This window comes from Meriones unguiculatus, chromosome 8 (genome assembly GCF_030254825.1).
Source record: "Meriones unguiculatus strain TT.TT164.6M chromosome 8, Bangor_MerUng_6.1, whole genome shotgun sequence".
Classification (NCBI taxonomy): domain Eukaryota; kingdom Metazoa; phylum Chordata; class Mammalia; order Rodentia; family Muridae; genus Meriones; species Meriones unguiculatus.
Window position 1 is genome coordinate 113650474 of NC_083356.1, and position 20495 is coordinate 113670968.

The 20495-nt window shown below is 45.0% G+C and overlaps 1 protein-coding gene across 1 annotated transcript in view; it reads right to left on the reverse strand.

Moving 5' to 3' along the window:
• The window catches only part of Itga4 (integrin subunit alpha 4), a 74979-nt gene extending 58131 nt beyond the window's left edge, over nucleotides 1-16848 (reverse strand). The window contains exons 1-2 of the mRNA XM_021643315.2: nucleotides 16048-16848; nucleotides 15599-15720 (exon numbers count right to left, since the gene is read on the reverse strand). Of these exons, the coding sequence (XP_021498990.1) occupies nucleotides 15599-15720; nucleotides 16048-16244 (319 nt within the window). The 5' untranslated portion in view covers nucleotides 16245-16848. The remainder of the gene's footprint in view (nucleotides 1-15598; nucleotides 15721-16047) is intronic.
• Between the last annotated feature and the right edge of the window lie 3647 nt (nucleotides 16849-20495).

Genomic DNA, 20495 nt, shown 5'->3' on the forward strand with positions numbered 1-20495 from the left:
AAGAAGAAGGTGCCCAACATAAAGGAAATGCTCAAGTGGGCCACAGCTCTGCTAAAATGTACAACAGTCAACCTTACAGCAATGATCTTTACCACCACAAACCTTCAGCCTTTGAGCTGGTGCCCTAATAATAATAATAATGATAATAATAATAATGATGATGATGATGATGATGATGTTAAAGTGATTTCAAAGCATTGGTTGGAAGAAGAATAAGGTTAAGACAGGTGTCATAGATTCTTTTTGCTATCTTTGACTTTTATCCTCTTTAGTCAACACTTGAATATTCTGTGCTTAGTTCCAACAGACAAAAGCATTAGCATCAGTTAGGTGATGTAAGTATAGAGGAAGCCGCAGTTCTTCACTTTGAACACTTGTCGCTAAGTTTTTATACGCGTCTAGCAAAAATTCCCATTCTGATCTTCAGATCATTAGGCACGTGTTTCCCCATCTGACTTTCACGCCAGGTACGGCTTCCTGCGAAAACTCACAATGCCTGCATAGAGGGAGATAATATATTTCAAATGGAATCATTTGTATTGACTTCCCTGAGCCATAAAGATTTTGTGGAAGAAGTGTAGGAAGATATTTGTGAAACTAATCAAGAGAGAGGACCCTGACTAAAATGCTCAATCCCCATCCTGAAAGGCAAAGAGGATGGACATCAGAAGAAGAAGAAAACAGGAAACAATCTAAGAACCTGCCACAGAGGGCCTCTGAAAGGCTCTGCCCTGCGGAGTATCAAAGCAGACTCTGAGACTTATGGCCAAACTTTGGGCAGAGTGCATGGAATCTTATGTAAGAAGTGGGAAATAGTAAGAGCTGGAGAAGACGGGAACTCCACAAGTAGAGCAACAGAACCAGAAAATTTGAGCGCAGGGAACTTCCCAGAGACTCATACTCCAACCAAGGACTATTCATGGAGATAACCTAGAACCCCTGCACAGATGTAGCCCATGGCAATTCAGTATCCAAGTGGGTTACATAGTAATGGGAACAGGGACTGCCTCTGACATAATCTGGTTGGCCTGCTCCTTGATCACCTCCCCCTGAGGGGGGAGCAGCCTTACCAGGCCACAGAAGATGACAATGCAGCCACTCCTGATGTGATCTGATAGACTAAGATCAGAGGGAAGGAGAGGAGGACCTCCCCATCAGTGGACTTGGGGAGGGGCATGTGTGAAGAAGGGGGGGGAGAGTGGGATCGGGAGGGGAGGAAAGAGGAGCTTATGGGGGGATACAAAGTGAATAAAGTATAATTAATAAAGAAAAGAAAAAAGAAAAAAAAAGAAGAGAACATGGGTAATTCTTTGTTGGCTTGGTGTCCTGTAAAACAATGATACCTTTCACTATGATAGAGTATTCCAGGAAAGACGGGCTGAGAGAGAAGGCAAACAGACAACAGTGCTCAGCAACAGGAAGAACAGCTTGCCGTAGCCCAAACCCTGATAAAGAATGGCAGATGAACACGGAGCTTTCTGAGTAAAAACTAGGAAAGACAGAAAGGGTGGAGGAAGGAGAGAGGGGTAAGAGTGAAAAGGGAAGGAAGAGGTATTTGTATTATGTGTCAATCAACAGGGTTAACACTAGGAGCTACTAGGGCTACCTGATTCCAAACCAACACAGGAGAAATAACACCCGGGGGGGGGGGCAAAAAAATTTTAATTTTCTCTGTGATGAGGTTTTCAGTTTGATTTGTCTCTGAAATCACCAACATTTAAAATTACTGTGAAAAATAGACCATCCAAGGTCGAGCCAGGCGACCTGCAGTAGAAGCTCTGTCACTATAGAACAATGGCTTTCATTGAAGATACTGCTGGGGGGGGGAACAAAACCCCTGTCTAAAATTATAATCAGTATCCAGCTCATTCATCTCCGGTTCAGAAGTCGGTACTAAAGACTGAAGCGCATGGGGCTGTAAACGCCACCTTCACTGTTTGCCTATACATGAAAAAAATGGGTGTTTTCCTCAAGAACATATTTGACATTTGCAAACAAATGTTCTCTCCTAGAGAAAGTCACCAGAAGTTTAAAAACAACAAACAGTGCTTTGGAACCACGCAAGTGGTATCATGCAAATTTGCTGTCTGAAAATGGCCCAGAAGTTCATATGTGCAAGAATAGCATACTGCATACAATTGTGCGTTTCTTGGCTGAGTTCTGTTCCCTGCATCTTTAAATGAACATTAGAGACACCTTTGCCAAGTTAAGCTGTTATCTGTTTAATCCAAGCTGCTTCCTGCTGGGTGGTGGTAGCCCTGTGGATGACAGTTACTGCCGTTACTGCCTGGCCTTCCTGCTCACGGTGCCCCTTTCTTATCATTCAGTTTCTCTCCAGTTATGGGGTTTCCTTAGCCCTCCGGGAGGTCATATGTATGTATATATGACATGGCTTCTTCAGGATGGCTTCCCTGAGAGTTCATAATGTCCTGGGCCTTTATTTCCTGCGTGCCCCATACCCCCTCTTCCCCTACCCTGAATTCTATATTAAGAGCAATGATTCTTAGAACAAAGAGCCCTTCAGAAGCCACAAGAAGAGATGTTTACCTGACATGAAATATGGTCAAACTTTCCCAGGATTCCAGTGCTGAGGTTAAGTTGCTCTTGAACAGAATAACCAGTGGTGAGTGGGCATGGGGGATGGGTTAAGGACCACTAGCCTTTCATGTGTGTTACTGTGTGCTTCCAACAACAGATACTTTCCAGTTTATAGATGCTGTCTCTGGCTTATGGAAATTTAAAGGTATATTAGGTACATATACATTCAATGATATGATATGTATCATTTATCCACTCTATAGAAAGGACTGTCAGCCTTAGCAATCAAGGGTCCTTACTGACATAGGATGTGATCACTGGGGAGAAATTATGGCAATTCAATAGCCAGGAGGAAGGATGGCTTTGTTCTGAGTGGGATTAGCTATATACATTTGTTTGCAGATGCTCTGACTTTACTTATCTTGGCCTAGCCCCAAATCTTATTGGTCCCATCCAACACAAACCCCAGAGATAAGTGCTGGAAATGTAACTCCATAAATAGAAAGCAATAACTAATCTTCTATTTGTATTACGTGTCTTGATTCAAAATATGTGTCAAAAGTATGACGACGAAGCCATAAAGAAAATGCAGAAAAATAATAACATTGTAAGGAATTATTTTTATGTTCATACACTCATACACACATACAGTTTGTAATATTTCTTTTTTTCACTTTTTGACGCTGCTTCCCACAGAGGTAACCCTCAACTTTGACTGCAACAAAGAGGGACTTTCAGATCAGGTTGTTAGACAGAATTAGTTCCAGGAAGAATCTGTAAGTCACCGCCGGCTTTGCATTTTCCTTGGTTTCTAGAGCATTTTCCCATTCCTTTTGGGAATGCCAAAAAACTCAGCAGAGAAGTAAAGATCTCCACATCTGCTTTTCCCAAACTCTAAGACTTTCTTCCCTTAACCTCTGTGCTTCTGAATCTACCGTTCCATGTGAAGGAGCTGAATGGTCTTGAGATCACCAGCAAGAGTTGTAAACAAAAACCAACCAACACCTGCCTTCCCTCCAAGCTCTGATATGCTGCTGCTTGCAGGAGACCTGGCCATCAGCATTTAAAAATATCTCCCAGGTGACTGACTGTATTTGGGGTTGAAGCTGGGCTTAAGAACAACCTCTCAACAATGCAAAAGCCCTTTTCTGTATCATTACTGGGAAAACATACACTGCTTTCAAAATAATAGTGAAGTATCTGTTCTAGTAGGCTTCGGCTGGATAATAAAGTAGGCAACTCAATACTCAGCAATTTTCTTCATGAAGAAATTTGGGATTCATTTGGAAAGAGGTGATGCTTGCAAAGACTGTCTCCAGAAAGCTAATTTTCATAAATATCCTTGACAAAACCATAAAAAAAATCCATGTTGTTTTACCCAATGTCATGCTGTGATGATTTATAATCTCATTTTCAAGTCATCTTATACATTATTAAACTAAACTTGTAGCAAATCAAATCAGTTCCACGATAGAAAAAGTATTTTACGTGGTTGAATACAAAAGAGGTAAACAAATTAGGATGCTACGTCCTTCCACTCTTTTGTACTAGAATGGCTAATTCTTAGCACAGTTGAATGCATAGTCCCTAGTACAAACTAAGGGGAAAAAAAATCCACATTAAAAAACATCCCCCTTATTCTAAGAATTAAGCCCACGCTTAGTTGTTTTTTTTTTTTTTAATTTCAATTTGGGGAAGAAAATAGAAAAATATACATATGTGCCTGGTACTTTAGTTTTTAATATCCCAATATTGATTTCTACCAGTATATACGAGTGTATATATAAATGAAAATTGGAAATTTTAACCGACAAAATAAGATCGTTAGTACAGAACTAACGGGGTGCTCTCCTTACTCACACTCCTTGCTGTTCATCTCCTTTGCATACTACGATATTGCAAAAACTGTAGCAGGGATAATGGAAAACTAGCTCTTCAGCCTTCGGCACCCCCTCCAGAGGAGAGCTGGCTGTGCTGTGGCAGAAGCATAGGACACTGCTCATCACAAAGCATGCAGGCACACGCTTGATACACATTTGTGAAGCAGGGTTTAGAATACATTACACCACCATAAGAACCCCTTACTAGATATGACAAAAGGCTGCAATGTTCTCACCAGACTCAGAGATGGAAGAAAGTCAATTTCTTTCTGTGTTCCCCACTTCTCTTCCATGGTACTATTTCCTTAAGTTTTGTGACTAGTAACAGATGGTGTGAAGGAAACGGCACTTTGGGTTTGGAGATCTTTCCAAGTGTGACTGGGAGGAGGGCGACTTAAGACAGTAAGTCACTTGGAACCTGTGGGTTCCTGTAGGGATTGGGGGAAGAAACGAAACAAGTGTGACGTGCTTGGACAAGAACTGAGCATAAGTGTGGGTGAACATTAGATGCCCATGTTACTACTGATGTCATCTCGAGGATGGGTTTAAACTCTAGTAAGCTGTGTGTAGGTTACACCAGATAATCCTCTGTATACACAGGCCACTAGTTCATGAGAAGCCTCAACAGGAACACTGTCTTATTCTCACAGTAAGGCCAGAAGACTACACGATTAATCCCTTCATTCATGCAAAAGTTGAGGCCCGGGAATGTGTAAAATCATGTGTGTCCAGGTGTGAGCACATGCGTGAGTGAGTATGTGCAGTCAGAGCTTAAGCGGGAGGAGCCTGCAGTTGCTCTTCCTCTAGTGTTTGAGCTAGAGTCTCTCACAGAACCTGGAGCTCATCTCTTGAGCTGGACTGGCTGACCAGGGAGATGCAGGGGTCCTCCTGTCTCCTCACTTCCCCAGAGCTGAGATCACAGGCTTGCTAGCCTGCCTGGGTTTTGCATGGGTGCCAGAGGTTGAACTGGGGTTCTCGTGAGCAGAAGACACGTTGCCATCCTGGGCATCTCTACAGCACCCAAAACTCAGTCTTAAAGGAGTCAAGAACTTACCCAAACTTAAGAAGTCACTAAATCAAAAGATTAGAATTAAAACAAAACAAAACAAAACAAAACAAAAAAAACAACTTTGATATTTAAGTTGATTCTAAAACATCTACACAAGGACTCTACAAAATCTTCAGATGTGTGAATTAACTGAATTCAATTACACATCCTAAATCTGTTTTTCCATCTGAGAATGTGTAAAATATAGCAAATCTGCCCAGATTGTGAAATCAACTTTTTTTTTTTTTTGAGACAGGGCCTCACTCTAGCTCAAGATAGCCTGAAACTCAGCACAGAACTCATTAAAAGTCAACGTTGCACTGTTCACCAAGAGTGTCAATTTCTTGAGCCCTCTCCTGCCCTGCCCTTTCCCTTCTTGTTAGCCACCTCCAGTCCTAGGGCATTTCCGCTGAAGAAACAGGGACACAGCGGAAAGGCCGGTCTCCAGGGCCATCTTTCAGGACCTTTAAGGGCTTGACTGGGGCATGTTGCAGTGGGGAAGGCCGGAACTTCCTGGTGTAATGGAGTGTCTGTTCATCAACCGGCATCTTTGTTTTGTGGGTTCCCCAACAGACAGACATTTGCGGGGGAGCCCAGTCTGACTTTCTGTATTGCAGGCAAGGTGCTGCTGCACTTTCAAAACTTAGGACACGGTTTCAGGTTTCACAAAAGCAGGAAAAGCCCTTAATTTAAAAGTTACTTTTGTCTTTGAAACTTGAAGTTCTAATCTATTGCAAGGTAAGTATATTTAAAACTCGCCCATTCTAATTTTTTAATTATTTGCAGAGAATGAGCAACTCCTGTTTTGTTGTATGCGTTATAGAGTCATTAACTGTAGCTAACTTTTTAAAGGAAATAGTAACTGCTAAGTGAAAATAATCTGTTAAAAACCCATTATCTACCCAAATTCAAACTATTAGGGGAAAAAAACAGCTAAAACTAAAGTGACAGATGAATTAACATCTTATAGAACCTACCAGTACACACAGATGAGGATTACAGAAAGCTTGCACCTGTGCATACAAGCCTGCCTAGCGCTTAGTAGGTGTTCAATAAATGGCAAATGTTTCCGCACCCCAAAGAACCTGAATTCTGCTGATTTTAACTTAGACACCAGAGGGCGCTCACAGAGCTGTGAGATTTAGCAGCCTCCAGCTCTAAACTAAACGGCCCTTTCGTTTAGTTTGTCCAATCAAATAATAATTAGCAATAAGTCCATTATATTACACATTCTATGATTAAAACATGCAGTTGTCTCACACATCTAGTGAAACATGATAGGGACTCTTCTAAAAGTCATCGGCGCCGCTAGGAACTCAACAGCAGTACAAATGATGTGGAGCAACACAAGCCACAGCATCGGCGTTTTAAAGGCGGCACAGGACGTGAAAAGCATCCCACGTCCAAGACCTTTCATCCTGCAAATCTAGAGCCAGGCCAGATGAAATCTTCAAATTAAGCGTCAAAATGAGAAACGATTCTCAAAAATGTTCTCCATTAGTTAAGAAACCTTTAACTATGATCTTCGGATGGCTAGGAGAATCTGATAATGGCTGGTGGACATGCTAAATCTGTATGGAAAAAGTTCGTCTAACCCACAGACTTGGCAAAGCCAGACACTTTAGCGCCCTAACACTTTGGTGGTCTGTTCTGTTTCCTTTTCTTCTCTTCTGTTCTTGCACCTTCCCTTCTCTTTTCTTCTGTTCTGTTCTGAAAGAAAAGTTCCCACCGTCGTGACTATCCATATGAAGCAGTAGCACCATATTGTAGGATTAAAACTTCATAAATGTGAGCTGATCCTGAATCAACCTGAAGCCTCAGAACTATAAAGAAACAAGGTCACTTGTGATGACCTAATTCTATGATCAGGATCTCTCCACTGCTCTCTCTCTCTCTCTCACAAGTTTCTTCAAAATCCTCCAGAAAACACGTACAATTCCTTGTAGTAGATACAAGAGAAAGATGTACCCAACAGGTTCATTGGGTGAACATTGGAAATAGCTGTCAACACACATATTAACTAATTTTTCAAAGTACTCTGGAAGTAGGCAGTATCTCAAATACCAACATCAAACACAGAGACGCTTTAACACTAACCCAGTGGGTGTGCTGGGGGGAAAGAAAGGGTGACCTCAAACAGCCAGCTTCTCCATGTCAGCTGTTCAAGTGCTGGCATTGTGAAAGACCCACTTCTCTTCTGATTCATTTCTAAAATAACGTGCTACTAAACTGTAGTAACATTTGTTTCTGATATTATTAAATAATAAAGGGAAAAAAATCCTACTTTCATGGTTCTCAGGTAATTTCTTGGATTTAAAGATTCCTTTGGAAAACTTATAAGAACACCATGCTGAATAATTTTAAATTTTTATATGTTTTTGTGTACCTGAATATGTGTGTGTATTCATGTGCATGTGTCTGTGTTTTGTGTGTGTGTGTTCGCGTGGCCCCACCCTGACTCCATGTACGAGTGCACATGTGCAGTTCAGAAGGCAGATGTCAGGGGCCAGTTCCTGCTTCCACCTTGCTGAGACAAGCTCTTTCTTCCCTCTGCTGCTGTGCTGTGGACTCCAGGTAGCTGGCCAGGAGCCTCTGGTTGATTCTCCTGTGTCTACCTCCTGTTAGTCAAGACAGCAAGTGCTTTTGCTCACTCAAGCAAGATAACACAAAATTCTAAACAGAAAATAAAAGCAGGAACACCTGCTTGCATCTAAACCTACAGTGACCAGTATTGAAACATTATGTTCCTTTTCTGCAGCTCATGGGTAAAATAGGTTAAAAAAAGAAAACAAAACAAAACAAAACTATAGATGGTCAGGAAAATGGCAAGGTTTAAGGAAAACCAGTGAGAATGTGCCAGTGAAGGGCACAGCAGGAGGAGGAGGAGTCACAGACTTCAGGGGGAATTTCTCTGCAGGGAGCTGAAAAGGCTATGGTAAAGCATCACAGAAACCATGGCTGACACACAGACACGATCAAATATAATGCCCAGTAGAGGCTATTCACAGGCAACATAGAGCCTGAGACCAGAGTGAAGGCCAGCAAAGCTTCACAGGTGTTATGAACCCACACACCTTCCACGAGTCAGGGCTGGTTTGAGCCTTTAAAGGCCGAGACTTCTCTCCAGCCCAAGGTGTAAGTTGAAACGAATATATCTAATTCACTTCACAGATAAAAGGAGTCTGGAAAATAAGTGCTATTATTTCTGAACGTCTTATGAATTACAGTGCTTCAAAACTGAAAAAGAATGCTCACAGTTAAATGTGGAAATCAATCTGGCAGTTTCTCAGAAAATTTGAAATAGTTCTACTTCAAGACTTCAAGCTATACTACTCCTGGACATATATCCAAAAGATGCTCAAGTACACAACAAAGACACTTGCTCAACTATGTTCATAGCAGCTTTTTTTGTAATAGCCAGAAACTTGAAACAACCAAAATGTTTCTCAACTGAAGAATGGATAAAGAAACTGTGATGCATGTATACAATGGAACACTATTCAGCTACTAAAAACAAGGATATCATAAAATTTCAGGTAAATTGAATGGAACTAGAAAATATCATCCCGAGTGAGATAACCCAGACCCAGAAATACACGGATGGTATGTACTCACTTATAAGTGGATGTTAGCCATGAAGTGCAGAATAACCATGTACAATCCACAGACCCAAAGATCCCAAGTAACAAGGAGGACCCAAGGGAGGAAGGTTGACTATCACTCAGAAGGATAAAAAAAATAGACATCTGAAGTAGATGGAGGGAGGGATGTGTGGGGAGAGGGAAAGGGAGGAGAACAAAGGTGAGGATCAGGAGTGGGGAGGGGGGAGGGGGGAGGCTGGAAGAGTTAAGATCAGTGGGAGAGGATCACTTGGAGTCTAGGCAGTAACTCTAGCTGAGACTCCCAGCAGTGGGAACATGGGGCCTGAGGAGGCCACCTCCTGTAGCAGGAGGGACTTCACTGGAGGAAGGGATAGCAACCCACCCACAAAATCTTTGACTCAAAATTTGTCCTGCCTACAAGTAGTGCAGGGATAAAGATGGAGCAGAGATCAAGGAAAGGACTAACGGATGACTGGCCCAACTTGAGACCACCCAAGGAGAGCGCGCCAACCCTGCCACTTGGATATGATTGAGCTCAGTCCTGTCACTTACAAACCAACCTCCATGTTCTAATTCCCCACACTGAGATATTCTTGAAACATTTTGCTTTTTAAGATGGCCACTTCCAACCTAACCAAGCTCTCAGGATTTATAATGCTGATGTTTCCTGTGGGGAACCCATGAAGTCTGCAGAATACAGGATACAGTCTACAGAATACAGTCCACAGAAGGATGCAGTCCTATTGGGGAAATGCTGAAATTGGCAATGAAGCCTGTAAAATCTCACTAACTCTAAGAAATGGTTCCATTCATTTTATTTATGTCAAGTTCTTCCTGTGCGGTCATCAAACCAGTGAAAACCAGCTACGTCCAAGCTCGGCACACTCCAGGGAGCCTTTCAGATGGAGCTATTTCTCGTTCCTGCCAATGCGCGTCTGTCTTCATTGATGCCTCACCTGCCTCACCTCACCTCAGCTGAGTTCAATCCCATCTTGTTTACTTTTAAGACATCTCATGCTAAAGACTAAAGGAAGAGCCCAGTGGGAAGGATTATCTTTTGCTCTCCTTCTAGACTTCACAGTCTCCACATGTGAAGCTAGTCTCCTCATGATTACTAATGAATCACTTCTCTCCAACCCAGGGAAGCTACCTAAGCTCTAGGGCCTTTTTTTTAACCTTTCTAATCAGTCGCCCTTTCTCAAAACTCTCTCATCCTCTGGCTTCCAAGATGCCAGGTGCACCTGATTTTCTCGCTGCCTCTTTGGCTCTGTCTTTCCCTCCTTTCTTCTCCACAACTCCGCAACCAGGGATGAATGTTGGAATAATTCTGGGACCTCTGGAGATTCCTGCTTTCCTTTTTGGAAGACTCCTAGAGACTTAATTCCAAATAGGGCCACTGGAACTGGTCCTCTCAAAGCACCATGGATGGTTTACGAAGCCCTCTTCCAGGCCTTTCTCTAGTTGTAGGAAGCCTCAGTGTCTACCCTTGGTCTTCTTGTTCTCTTGCCCTATATTTTGCAGGTTAGGCTCATTCACCCTTATGGTTTGACTGTCCCTTCCTTGTCCATCACTCTTGACCGTGAATTGTTGGGACAGACATCTCTCTGGTCCTCAGGAGTGGATATCTAACTCATGAATACCTACTTCTGTGTCATATAAACCTCACAGCAATGATATACACTGCTTTCCCAGAAAACCTGTTGTTGTACCCTTTAGAGATACATATCACCATCATCAATCCGATATCCCCAAATCAGAACCTTTTGTGATGTCTTTGATAATCTGTTATGTATGTGCACATGAGCACAGGTACACTGTAGGCCAGATATGCCAAATGCTCCTGCCAGCACAGATGGTTGTAAGCTGCCTGATGTGGATGCTGAAAATGAACTTGGGTCCTCTGCTGGACCGACACAGATCTCCAACACCTAAGCCAATTGCCAAGCCACAGCTTCTACCTTTGAGCCTGAGAGTTTACTGATGGCATTCTCTGCTATGATTGTCTGTGTTCAGATGGCCTGTGTTGGGGGGTCATTTTTCAGATGACTGAGCTGTATTAATCTTAGCTTCATAAGCTACAAATTTGACCGTATTGCAAACAAACAAAAAAAAATTACCCAGAATATATCTGAAGTTTTAACAATTAAGTGTTTGCATTTTAGTATTACTAATACTTGCTCATCAGGCAGAAAAGATGCATTGCTTAGGAACTTGTCCCCTTCCCAAATAGGGTATGAAATATAAAAAACAGGAGATTTCCTAAGACAATGTCATCTCCAGAAATACATTCAAAACTGCAAATGGTGACCAGGTTGCTATGGACCGTTGGTTTTTTCAGCAATAGGAGGAGAAGTCCAGACAAAAGCCTAACAGCACAACAACCAGAGCTCTGCATGTACAAGGGGAGTGAGGGTCCCGTCCACTCAGGCACAGATACAGCAGAGCTCTGCCAAAGTAAGGGTTTTAGGGCCTCGTGCTGTTCTGTAGAAATGGAATGGCTGTTCAGCTGAAGGGCTGCCATGTGACAAAGGCAAAAACAAATGTTAAATCAATTCAAAGGAGTAGTTGTTACCAATACTACTTTAAGATATTTCTTTCATGAGGTAATCATAGCTTGGTTTTGTACTGTCTTAGACATTTACTAGGTAAAGTACTTAATAGAACTTTTCCCTGTGAACATTTCCTGTCTTCAGAAACCACAACTGTCCCATGCTTTCCTTACAGGTCCACATAACTTTAGATTCTAGTACCAGATAAGTCAATGATTCAGAGCTGAAGTATCCTCTCTTTCTTTCTGTCTACACACACACACACACACACACACACACACACACACCACAGGAGGGGAATGAAGGGAAGGAAAGAAGGAGATAGAGAGGAGAGAAGGACAGGAAGAAAGGGGTAAAGTGGGAGGGGACAAAGGGAGGGAGGAAGGGAGAAAGTCTATTTGTGGTAACTCTAATGTATTAAAAATTCAGAGCATCAGCTGGGCGGTGGTGCATGCACCTTTAAATCCCAGCACTTGGGAAGCAGAAGCAGGCATATCTGAGTTCGAGGCCAGCCTGGTTTGCAGAGTGACAGACAGACAGGACTCCACAGAGAAACCTTGTCTCGAAAACAAAACAAACCAACAAGAAGTCCAGAGTGTATTTTGATACCTAAATAAAATGATAATTGTGTATTGATGTTTTCTGCCTTATTGAAGATTGGTATTTTCAGCACCGATCATGCTTAAATGGGGTCATTATTTTTATCATCCTGACTCAGGTCCTATCATTAACCAAATAAGTTACTTAAACAACCGCTAGTAAAGATACAGCGGAGCTGACAGAGAAGAGAGCGGACATACGGAAATCACCATGACACTGTCTCCACAAGAGATGCAGACCTAAGTCCTCTTGAGGGAGACTAGGTTTTGTTCATGGAATGAAGTAGCAAGAAATCAAGCCACAGGCACCTCTGAGGCAGGCAGGGTGCCAGGAGGAAGCCGAGAGCACAGGAAGACGACACCCTGGGTGGTACATAAGCAACCCCGTCAGCGTCACCTCAGCAGCCAGCTCAGGCTCAGAAGAACACTGCCAACATCTCTCCTGAATATGCTAGATAAAGCGTGTCCTGCTCTCCAGTGAACACAGTGTAGGATACAGTGACTTCACCCATGGCTTACGCTGGGGTGGGGAGGACAGGAGCCAGTCAGCCATTTATCTGACCTACTACAGAGACTCAGAAACAACCGCAGATAGATATTTTGAGCTGAACAGCTGATAGACACCATTTTACAAGACCGGACACTTTTAGAATCATGACAAAAAGTAAAGTTATCCCAGGGGCAGGAGGTTACTTACTGCCAATAGCTCTATCTTACTATAATCTTTCAATGGGCCAATGAGTTCTTTTTCATTTTGCTTTGTTTCAATGTATGTTTTTGTTCATACAATTAACATTTTATTTTTAGTTCATTAACTAATCTATTTATTTTGATAACATTTTATTGCAGAATGTAACATTCTTAAGAAGATAAATAAGGAACAACTAATTTTGGAGTGTCTGATATATATCTGATATCAACCTAAGTACTGGGGGTTGGGGGCAGAGTTTGAGACAGGGTCTCACTATGTAGCTCTGAATGTTCTGGAACTCGCTATGTAGAGCAGGCTGGCACTCACAGAGATCTGTCCGACTCTGCCTCTCGAGGGCTAGGATTAAAGGCGTGATCCACCATGCCCAGCTAAGTATTTTTAAACTTTATGCTCACCCATAATCACCCATATTCTATATAAGATAACATAATTACTTACATAAATAATGTGGCTTGATCGTACAGAAGATTTTACGTAGGGAGGTAACTTTTTCCTTCCTCGTGTCCTACATATACATAACCATGTGTTCGTAAGTGGTGGCACATAGTCTACAAATCTTACAATCCTAGTATGTATCGACCAATCCTTTGATGACTTTTAGCTTCCTCTTTGGACATTAGCATGGGGAATTTGCCTTACAGATTCAAATTGCTTTTGCATTTATTCTTAATAAACAATTTTCTCTGCAGAAACTGAGGGTGTATTATTCAGAATGTTCCCCGAGAAGTAGCTTCAGGCAAATCTTACAAAATATCTAAGTGTTACCACAGCCGTAGCTGAAGCTGTAGCCAGCCAGTTGACTAAGACTCATTTCTGCCTCTTTCATCTCAGTATTTTTGTTGTTGACTCAAATCTTGAAGGTAAGAAATATCCCTTTGGCTTACCCCTGACTATTTGACTCACCAATCAAGTTGATGACTATCGAGCTGCTGCTTTTCCTCTATTCATCCATCCCATAACCCCTTACATTTCTTATGCTTCCGCTGTACATGAGTGTGTCTGTGGCAAACCCTGTGCCCCACACCACCAGCGAACTTCGGTTTTCCTTTAATTGACAGCTGCTGCCATCTAAAAGCTTATGTATCAGGACATGATCTTTCCAGTGAAATGCAAGCATCCAGAAATAGATTCAGTGCCCTCCAGGCAGGAAGTAACCACCAGTAGTCTTAATGTCATGGATCTGGAAAGAATGCCAGGACCACAGAAGAGAGAGCTCTCCCTCCTGAGACCCCCTGAAGTGTCTGTCAGATCAAAGTTGCACAGCTCTCAAGCAATGAAAGTACTTCACAAAATCATTGTGAATACACAGGTCTGTGACTCCTGTGTGCACCCCTTTCTGCCACTTGAAATAGGGATGCCCAGTGATTCTGAGGCCTGTCCCTCCTTTACAAAGACTTGGATTTTATAATAGTTTCTTTTTCCCGGAATAAAAGTTGTTTTGGTTGTTCTCCCTCTCCCCTTCATCCTCCCATTCTCCCTTGTGTTGTCCCATTCCCAGTATCCTTTGTACTTTTTTTTTTTTTTTTTGCCAGCTGTAGACTAGTCCAAGTCACAGATAATTCCGGCATTTTTATGGATGTTGAGGTTAAAGCACCCATAACAAGCAAGCAAACAACAACCAACAAAGATAATTATAAAAGGTTAAGGACAGTAAGGAATTCCCAAATAGTCCACCAACAGATAAATATGAAACATAGCAATTCATTATTGTAGTTAATAATCATCCTATAGACAGCACAGCAAACCCTTCATTTAGTTGAATCTTCACTGAAGACCCACAGCTGACAGGACGAGGCTAAGACTAGGGAAGTAATTTGGAAGAAGGAGCCCACAGCTCTCTGCCTTGGAGTTCTACGATGGAAGGCAGAAACGGCCCAATCATAACCTAGGGCTGCTTTGAGGGGGGAAAACATTGAGCAATATAGGACACCACAGTCCCTAACAACACTGGGCACAAGCTAGATCTAAATTAATGTGAGTTCCCCTTTCTTTCCCCTGAGTCTGTGCACAGCCAACTTGCTTTTGACTTTGAAACATGAAACTTGTCCCCTCCACCATCAGCACACATTTCTCAAGTTGCTGAAAACCTAAATAAAGACATATGAAATGAGGGCTGAAAGACGGGCCCTGATAAACAGAATTTGAGGGGATGAAAATTAATAATTATATGTTGCACCCCTATGTTAATGATTTTAGCAATAGGCACGCCAATTTTTCTCCCCAGTTTTTTCTAAAAAGAAGAGAAAGAAAAGTCCGAGGGCCAAACCACAGGATGTAGGATCAAGCGAAGCTTCCACTCTTGATGTTCCGCTTATCCTAGACCAAAGTTGAGAAGTCAGAGACTGAAGTGCAATCCTTAAGACCTTTCTCTGGCTGGGTCCTCTGGCTTTCAAGCAGGTTTTACACATGGAGGAAGGTAGGAGGCAGCTGGCCACAAGGCATTCTACGAAACTTTCCCTGAAAGAGCTTTGCCAGATACTGCTGTCAATTACAGCCGCAAGCAAAGGGGAGGAAATGGCCCCCAGAAGCAAGTTGGCATGGGATTAAAACCGAAAAGCATGCACTTTAAACCCGAAGAGACAGGCATCATGACCTCTTCCAGGCCTTGCCCGACCGTCTGCCCACGAGGGGAGAAAGTTCATTATCTCCTGGTCCGGGAACTCGACTCACCCAGCTGGAGCTGTTCGCAGGTCTGGCCTGGATTCTCTCCGATCCTGCATCTGTAAATCGCCCCGGGATTGACCACTGAGGCATTGGAGAGCCAGCTGGCAGTGGGAGCGCCCACGAGGAGCCTACAGCGAGAACCATGCAAGTTCGCTCAGATGTGAGCCAGTCTGCCCACCCGCCCAGGTCCACATCCTGTCGAAACATCTGTGCAGTGGGCAGCAAGGGAAGTGGCGCCCACCCCCCCTGCCCATCACTGGAGACTCCCGGGCCAGGTACCAGGGGCACCCCGGAGGCTGCCTTCCTCAGATAATCGAGTTCCAAGACTCCCCAGTGAGCCAGCTGGCTGAAGCCGGCTTTTCTCTAACCTCCCAGGAGGGCGGAAAGTTTGATTCAGACAAGGAATCCCCGAGGCGGAGGCGCTCTGACTCGCCTCTGGGGGAGGGCGCACTCACCAGCGCTTTGCCCCGTGGCTGTGCAGCAACACGGAGTAGCCGAACAACGTGCCGGAGGGCCCCTGGTACAGCAGAGCACTCTCCGCGTCCAGGTTGTAGGGGTGCCCGGCCGGCACCCCCAGGTACAACAACAACATCACCGCTTCCCGGAGGGCGACCCCTCGGGGCCCCGGTCTGCGCCTGGCTTCCGCGGCCATGCACTCTTGTTGGGGAACATTCAACACCAAACGGCCACTGACCCGAGTTGCACAGGATGCGACTGTTGGCCAAGGCGAAGAGCGCCCCAAGAGATGAAGTGCAGCAGCGTGTCTGGTGCTGGCAGACGACAGGGGCGGAGAGAGGGACGCCAGGGGAGGAGGGGAATTGGTGGCCACAGGCAGAGCAATCTTGGTGGCCAGGGATACCCCTGGCTCTGGCCCCCGCCCCGTTTCTGTGGCCTGGGGGCTGGGTGCTCTATGATCTGGGTGGGGTCTGGGTGTGGTGCTCACAGCCTCAGCTCCCTCTCCCAGACCCGATCCCCATCTCCAACCCCACAGCAGCTGTAGGGGGCGCTAGGGGACCTAGTTTGCATGGACTCACCCCCTGGCCTTGTTCTGGCTGCCCACAGGCGGGATGGCTCTGGGCTGCTGGGGCCTACCGAGGGGGACACAGCAGAGGACAGGGATTTCCCTTTGGAAAGTTGGCTGGGGCCTGATGACTAGCCTTTGAGGCACTTCACACAGCGGCTGGCCTCGACGGACAGTCCCCGTGGCCAAAGGTGGTCTCCCAAATTTGGGGACCAGGACTGTGGAGAACGTTCCAGAACTTCCTTTGCCAGTTAAGAGCTGCGTAGCAGAGAGAAATTAGTTTGTAATAAACTGAAAACACACCCCCATCCGGAGGCGCCTAGGGAGCATGTGGGTGACAAAAGCGTTATGGCTAGTCTCTTCAAAACTCCCAGGCCTGTACCCTTTTATATTGGCTTCCTTCCTCTCCACACTTCCTCTTAAGTAGTGTGTGTACGCATGAGCAAGCCAGGCAAGGACCTGATGGGAGACCCAGGCTGGGTAAGGGAAATCTCTGACTTTTCTCCCTTAGCAGGCTCCTCCCCTCGCTTACTTCTTCCTACCCTGCCCCCACTACACCGAGCCTCTCAGTCACCCCAGGACACACCTGCCACCAGAAGTGTAGACACAGCATAAGACAAGGTTATACTGAGCCTCCAGAGAGCTACTGGAGGCCAGAGACGCAGCACACCTGACCCAGGTGACAGGCCTCCGCTGAATGCACTCCGCAGGTGCTGGGTGTCCTGCTGGAGCGCATACCGAGTGTAGCGGGAGAGATGAGGCCCTCTTGACACTGCTGCATGAAAAGATAAACAGAAAGAGAAGAGTCTGTGCCTGCTGGTTCCACCCACAAAACGGCACGGCCGCAGCTGTCGCAGTTCACTGAGTCAGATCGTTTCATGCAGCAGACAGTGCCGGGGTGCTCCGAACAGCGCCACAAACTGATGGAGGAGCACCCAACAAAATTTTGGCCACATGGCAGAAAGGAAAAAAAAAAAAGATTAGTATTCCAGAAAGTCTGAATGTTTGGGGACGCTTGAAGAGGGTTGGAAGACAAGGTTAGTTGAGTTAGGCCATATACACTCTGAGAAGAGGCAGGAGGGAGGGCCCAGCCAGCCAGGTGGAGAGACTGGGGTAGAAAAGTAGGTACTTCCTGAGGCCCACAGGCAGGGAAACAACCGTTAAACTCTGGTCAGGGCTGATAGCTGCAGAGAAGCTAGTGGGCAGGACCTCATGGCTACCGCTTAGATTACAATTTGCTACCTTTCCAGAAGTGCTACTCAGCATGCCATGGCAACCCTCCTTCCTTCCCCTAGGATCTGAACACAGCCCTGTAGCTAAACATCCCTTCCCAGGGAGAGAGAAATAATGCCCCGTCTTCTGATGTCCTGGTGACAAACCCAGGCATGGTTCTGAAGGTCCCCCGGGGAACTGTTTTAGTTAGCGTTCCACCGTGATCAAAAACAACCCAGGGAGGAAAGGACTTATTTGGCTTACATATCCAGATTCATGATCCACAAGGGGAAACCAAAACAGGAACTCAAACTGGGCAGGAACTTGGAGGCAGGAACTGTTGAGCGGCCTTGGAGGAACGTTGCTTCCTGGCTTGCTCCTGACGGCTGGCTCAGCCTGCTTTCTTGCTGAGAACCCCAGCCCCAGGTGAGAGCAGCACCCACACACAGTGGCAGGACCCTCCCACAGCTATCAGTGATTGGAAAAATGCACTACAGGCTTGCGTGCCTCAGGTCCAAACTTATCGAGGCAGTTTTTCAGCTGAGATTCCTTCCTCTCAGGTGACTCAAGGCTGTGCCAAATTGACATAAAACTACCCAGCACAGGAACCAGAAGTTTCTTGGGCTTCTTACACAGTGTCAGTGAGGGTTTCTCACTGGTATGTGGGCCCTCCTTCCCAACAGGCCACATCTGAAAAGGCTTAGCCAGGCAGAAATGAGGGCGTTCCTGTAAAGGCACAGGTGGAGCCCCAGCCCCAATCTTCTCCAGCTCACATGACCCGGCCCCTCCAGCAGAAGTTTGCAATTAAAGCAGAGTTTCACACACCAGGTGGTAGGAAGAGGTTGGATGTTCAGGTGAGGGTCTGTGACCCTCTCCGCTTCACTCTGGGAGCCAACAAGTCCAGCTGGGATTTTGCAAGAGGGCCAAGCTGAATCCCCCAAGATGGCAGTTGCCGGGCTCAGAGGGCAGCCTCAATCCCTAAGCAATAAAAGGTGCTTGACATCACTTTATGAAGTCCAAACTTAATATTCTCTCTCCTCTGTGTGGCTCTTCTTTGCTGGCTCCTTTCATTCATTCATTCATTCATTCATTCATTTATTTCCCCAGGAAAATACTGCAAGAGTCCCTGGCCTTAACTCAGGGGCCTGCATTTCTCTCCCCACCCCCACTGCAGGACTAACCCATGTCCTGTCTTTAAAAAGACAGGTAATCATGATGTCTTCAGTTCTTGTCTCCAGCCTGGACCTTCCTAAGCTCCAGGTTTGCCCCAGGAGCTGTTTGACACCTCACTGTGGCTCCCCATTCACTTGCCATTACAGTGATCTTGCCCTTCAGAACTGTTCCTCAGGCCAATCTCCTTCATTACAAAAAAAAAAGCCAGTTCACAGTTTACGAGAGAGTTTAAGTTAGGAATCCTTGATTCCTTATCATTCCTAACAGGAAATCCAGTAATAAGCAAATCCTATCCATTTGATGAATAAAGTGAATGTCTTTCTCAGCTTTCTTTACTCCTCCTCCCTCTCCTGCTCCTCCTCACTTCCCTCACCTCCTCCCTGTCTGTCTCTTCCTCGCCTGCCTTCCTCCTTTTCCCCCTCAACCTCCTCATGCTTAGTGCTCCTGAGGCAGAGTGACTGTAGACTCAGTTGCAGCTCTCCTGAAGCACCCACCTACCTTTTCTATCTCTCCTCTCTAGCCACATCCTTTCCCCAAATGGAATGCTCTCACCTGGGCTGTTATTTATTCATCTGCTGCTTGGTCGTCTTTTAAAAATCCTCCAAGTCATCAGTTTCACACAAAGAAGCTAACATGAACTTCTAAAACTTTAAATGTGTTTTCACCCATTGCCTTAGCTCCTTTCAATAGCTTTCCACTGGTCTTATATTTCAAACTATATGATCCTTTTGATGTAGCCCGGACTATCCCAAACCTGCCCCTGGCCCCTTTGCTTAGGCCATCCATGCTCCTCCTAATCCCTGAAGTCCTCAAGGTCTTTCATCCTCCAGGTCTTTGACTGTCTCGTCCCTCTCCCTGGGCACTCAGTAACTCTGATGTTATATGACTTTCCTTTTCCTCTGTCTTTCCTTCTTCCCTTCCTTCTTTCCCTCTGCTTCTTCTGTAGGGATGTTCTTCCCACCCAATGCAAAGCCTCTGCCCTTCTGTTCATTCTCTCTAGGAACCTCACGTTTAATTGTCCTTGCGTCTTTGCTAGAAGGAGGACACACCAGAGCTGTCACTGCTGTTCTAGCAACTCAGATGCTGCTGGCAAGTAGTAGGTACTCAATGGCTGTCTTTGAGCGTCCCTTACGGGAGCATCGCTGATGTCATAGGTGGAGGGGGAGCAAAATGTATAAAAGCGGATCCTCAGCTCGAGGACTTTATAGCAGAAAGAGAACACGTATGTTTCAGGAAACAGTGTAGCGTGGTCAAATGTGACTGCTATACAAGATGGGCAGAGAAGAGGCAGTAACCACATACAAATAATGCAGACCTAAAAGTCCGTTCTAAGCCCTGTATGTAAAAGATGGATGGAGTACGTGGGGGCGGGGCACTGGTGCTAGAATGTATGTATAACATAGAAAAGCAAGCTGGACTGGTGTTTGGGGTCTATGTGGCTGAGATGATGGTGGTGCTGTGGAAAACCACTAGTAGAGAGGAGACATGGAGCAGAGC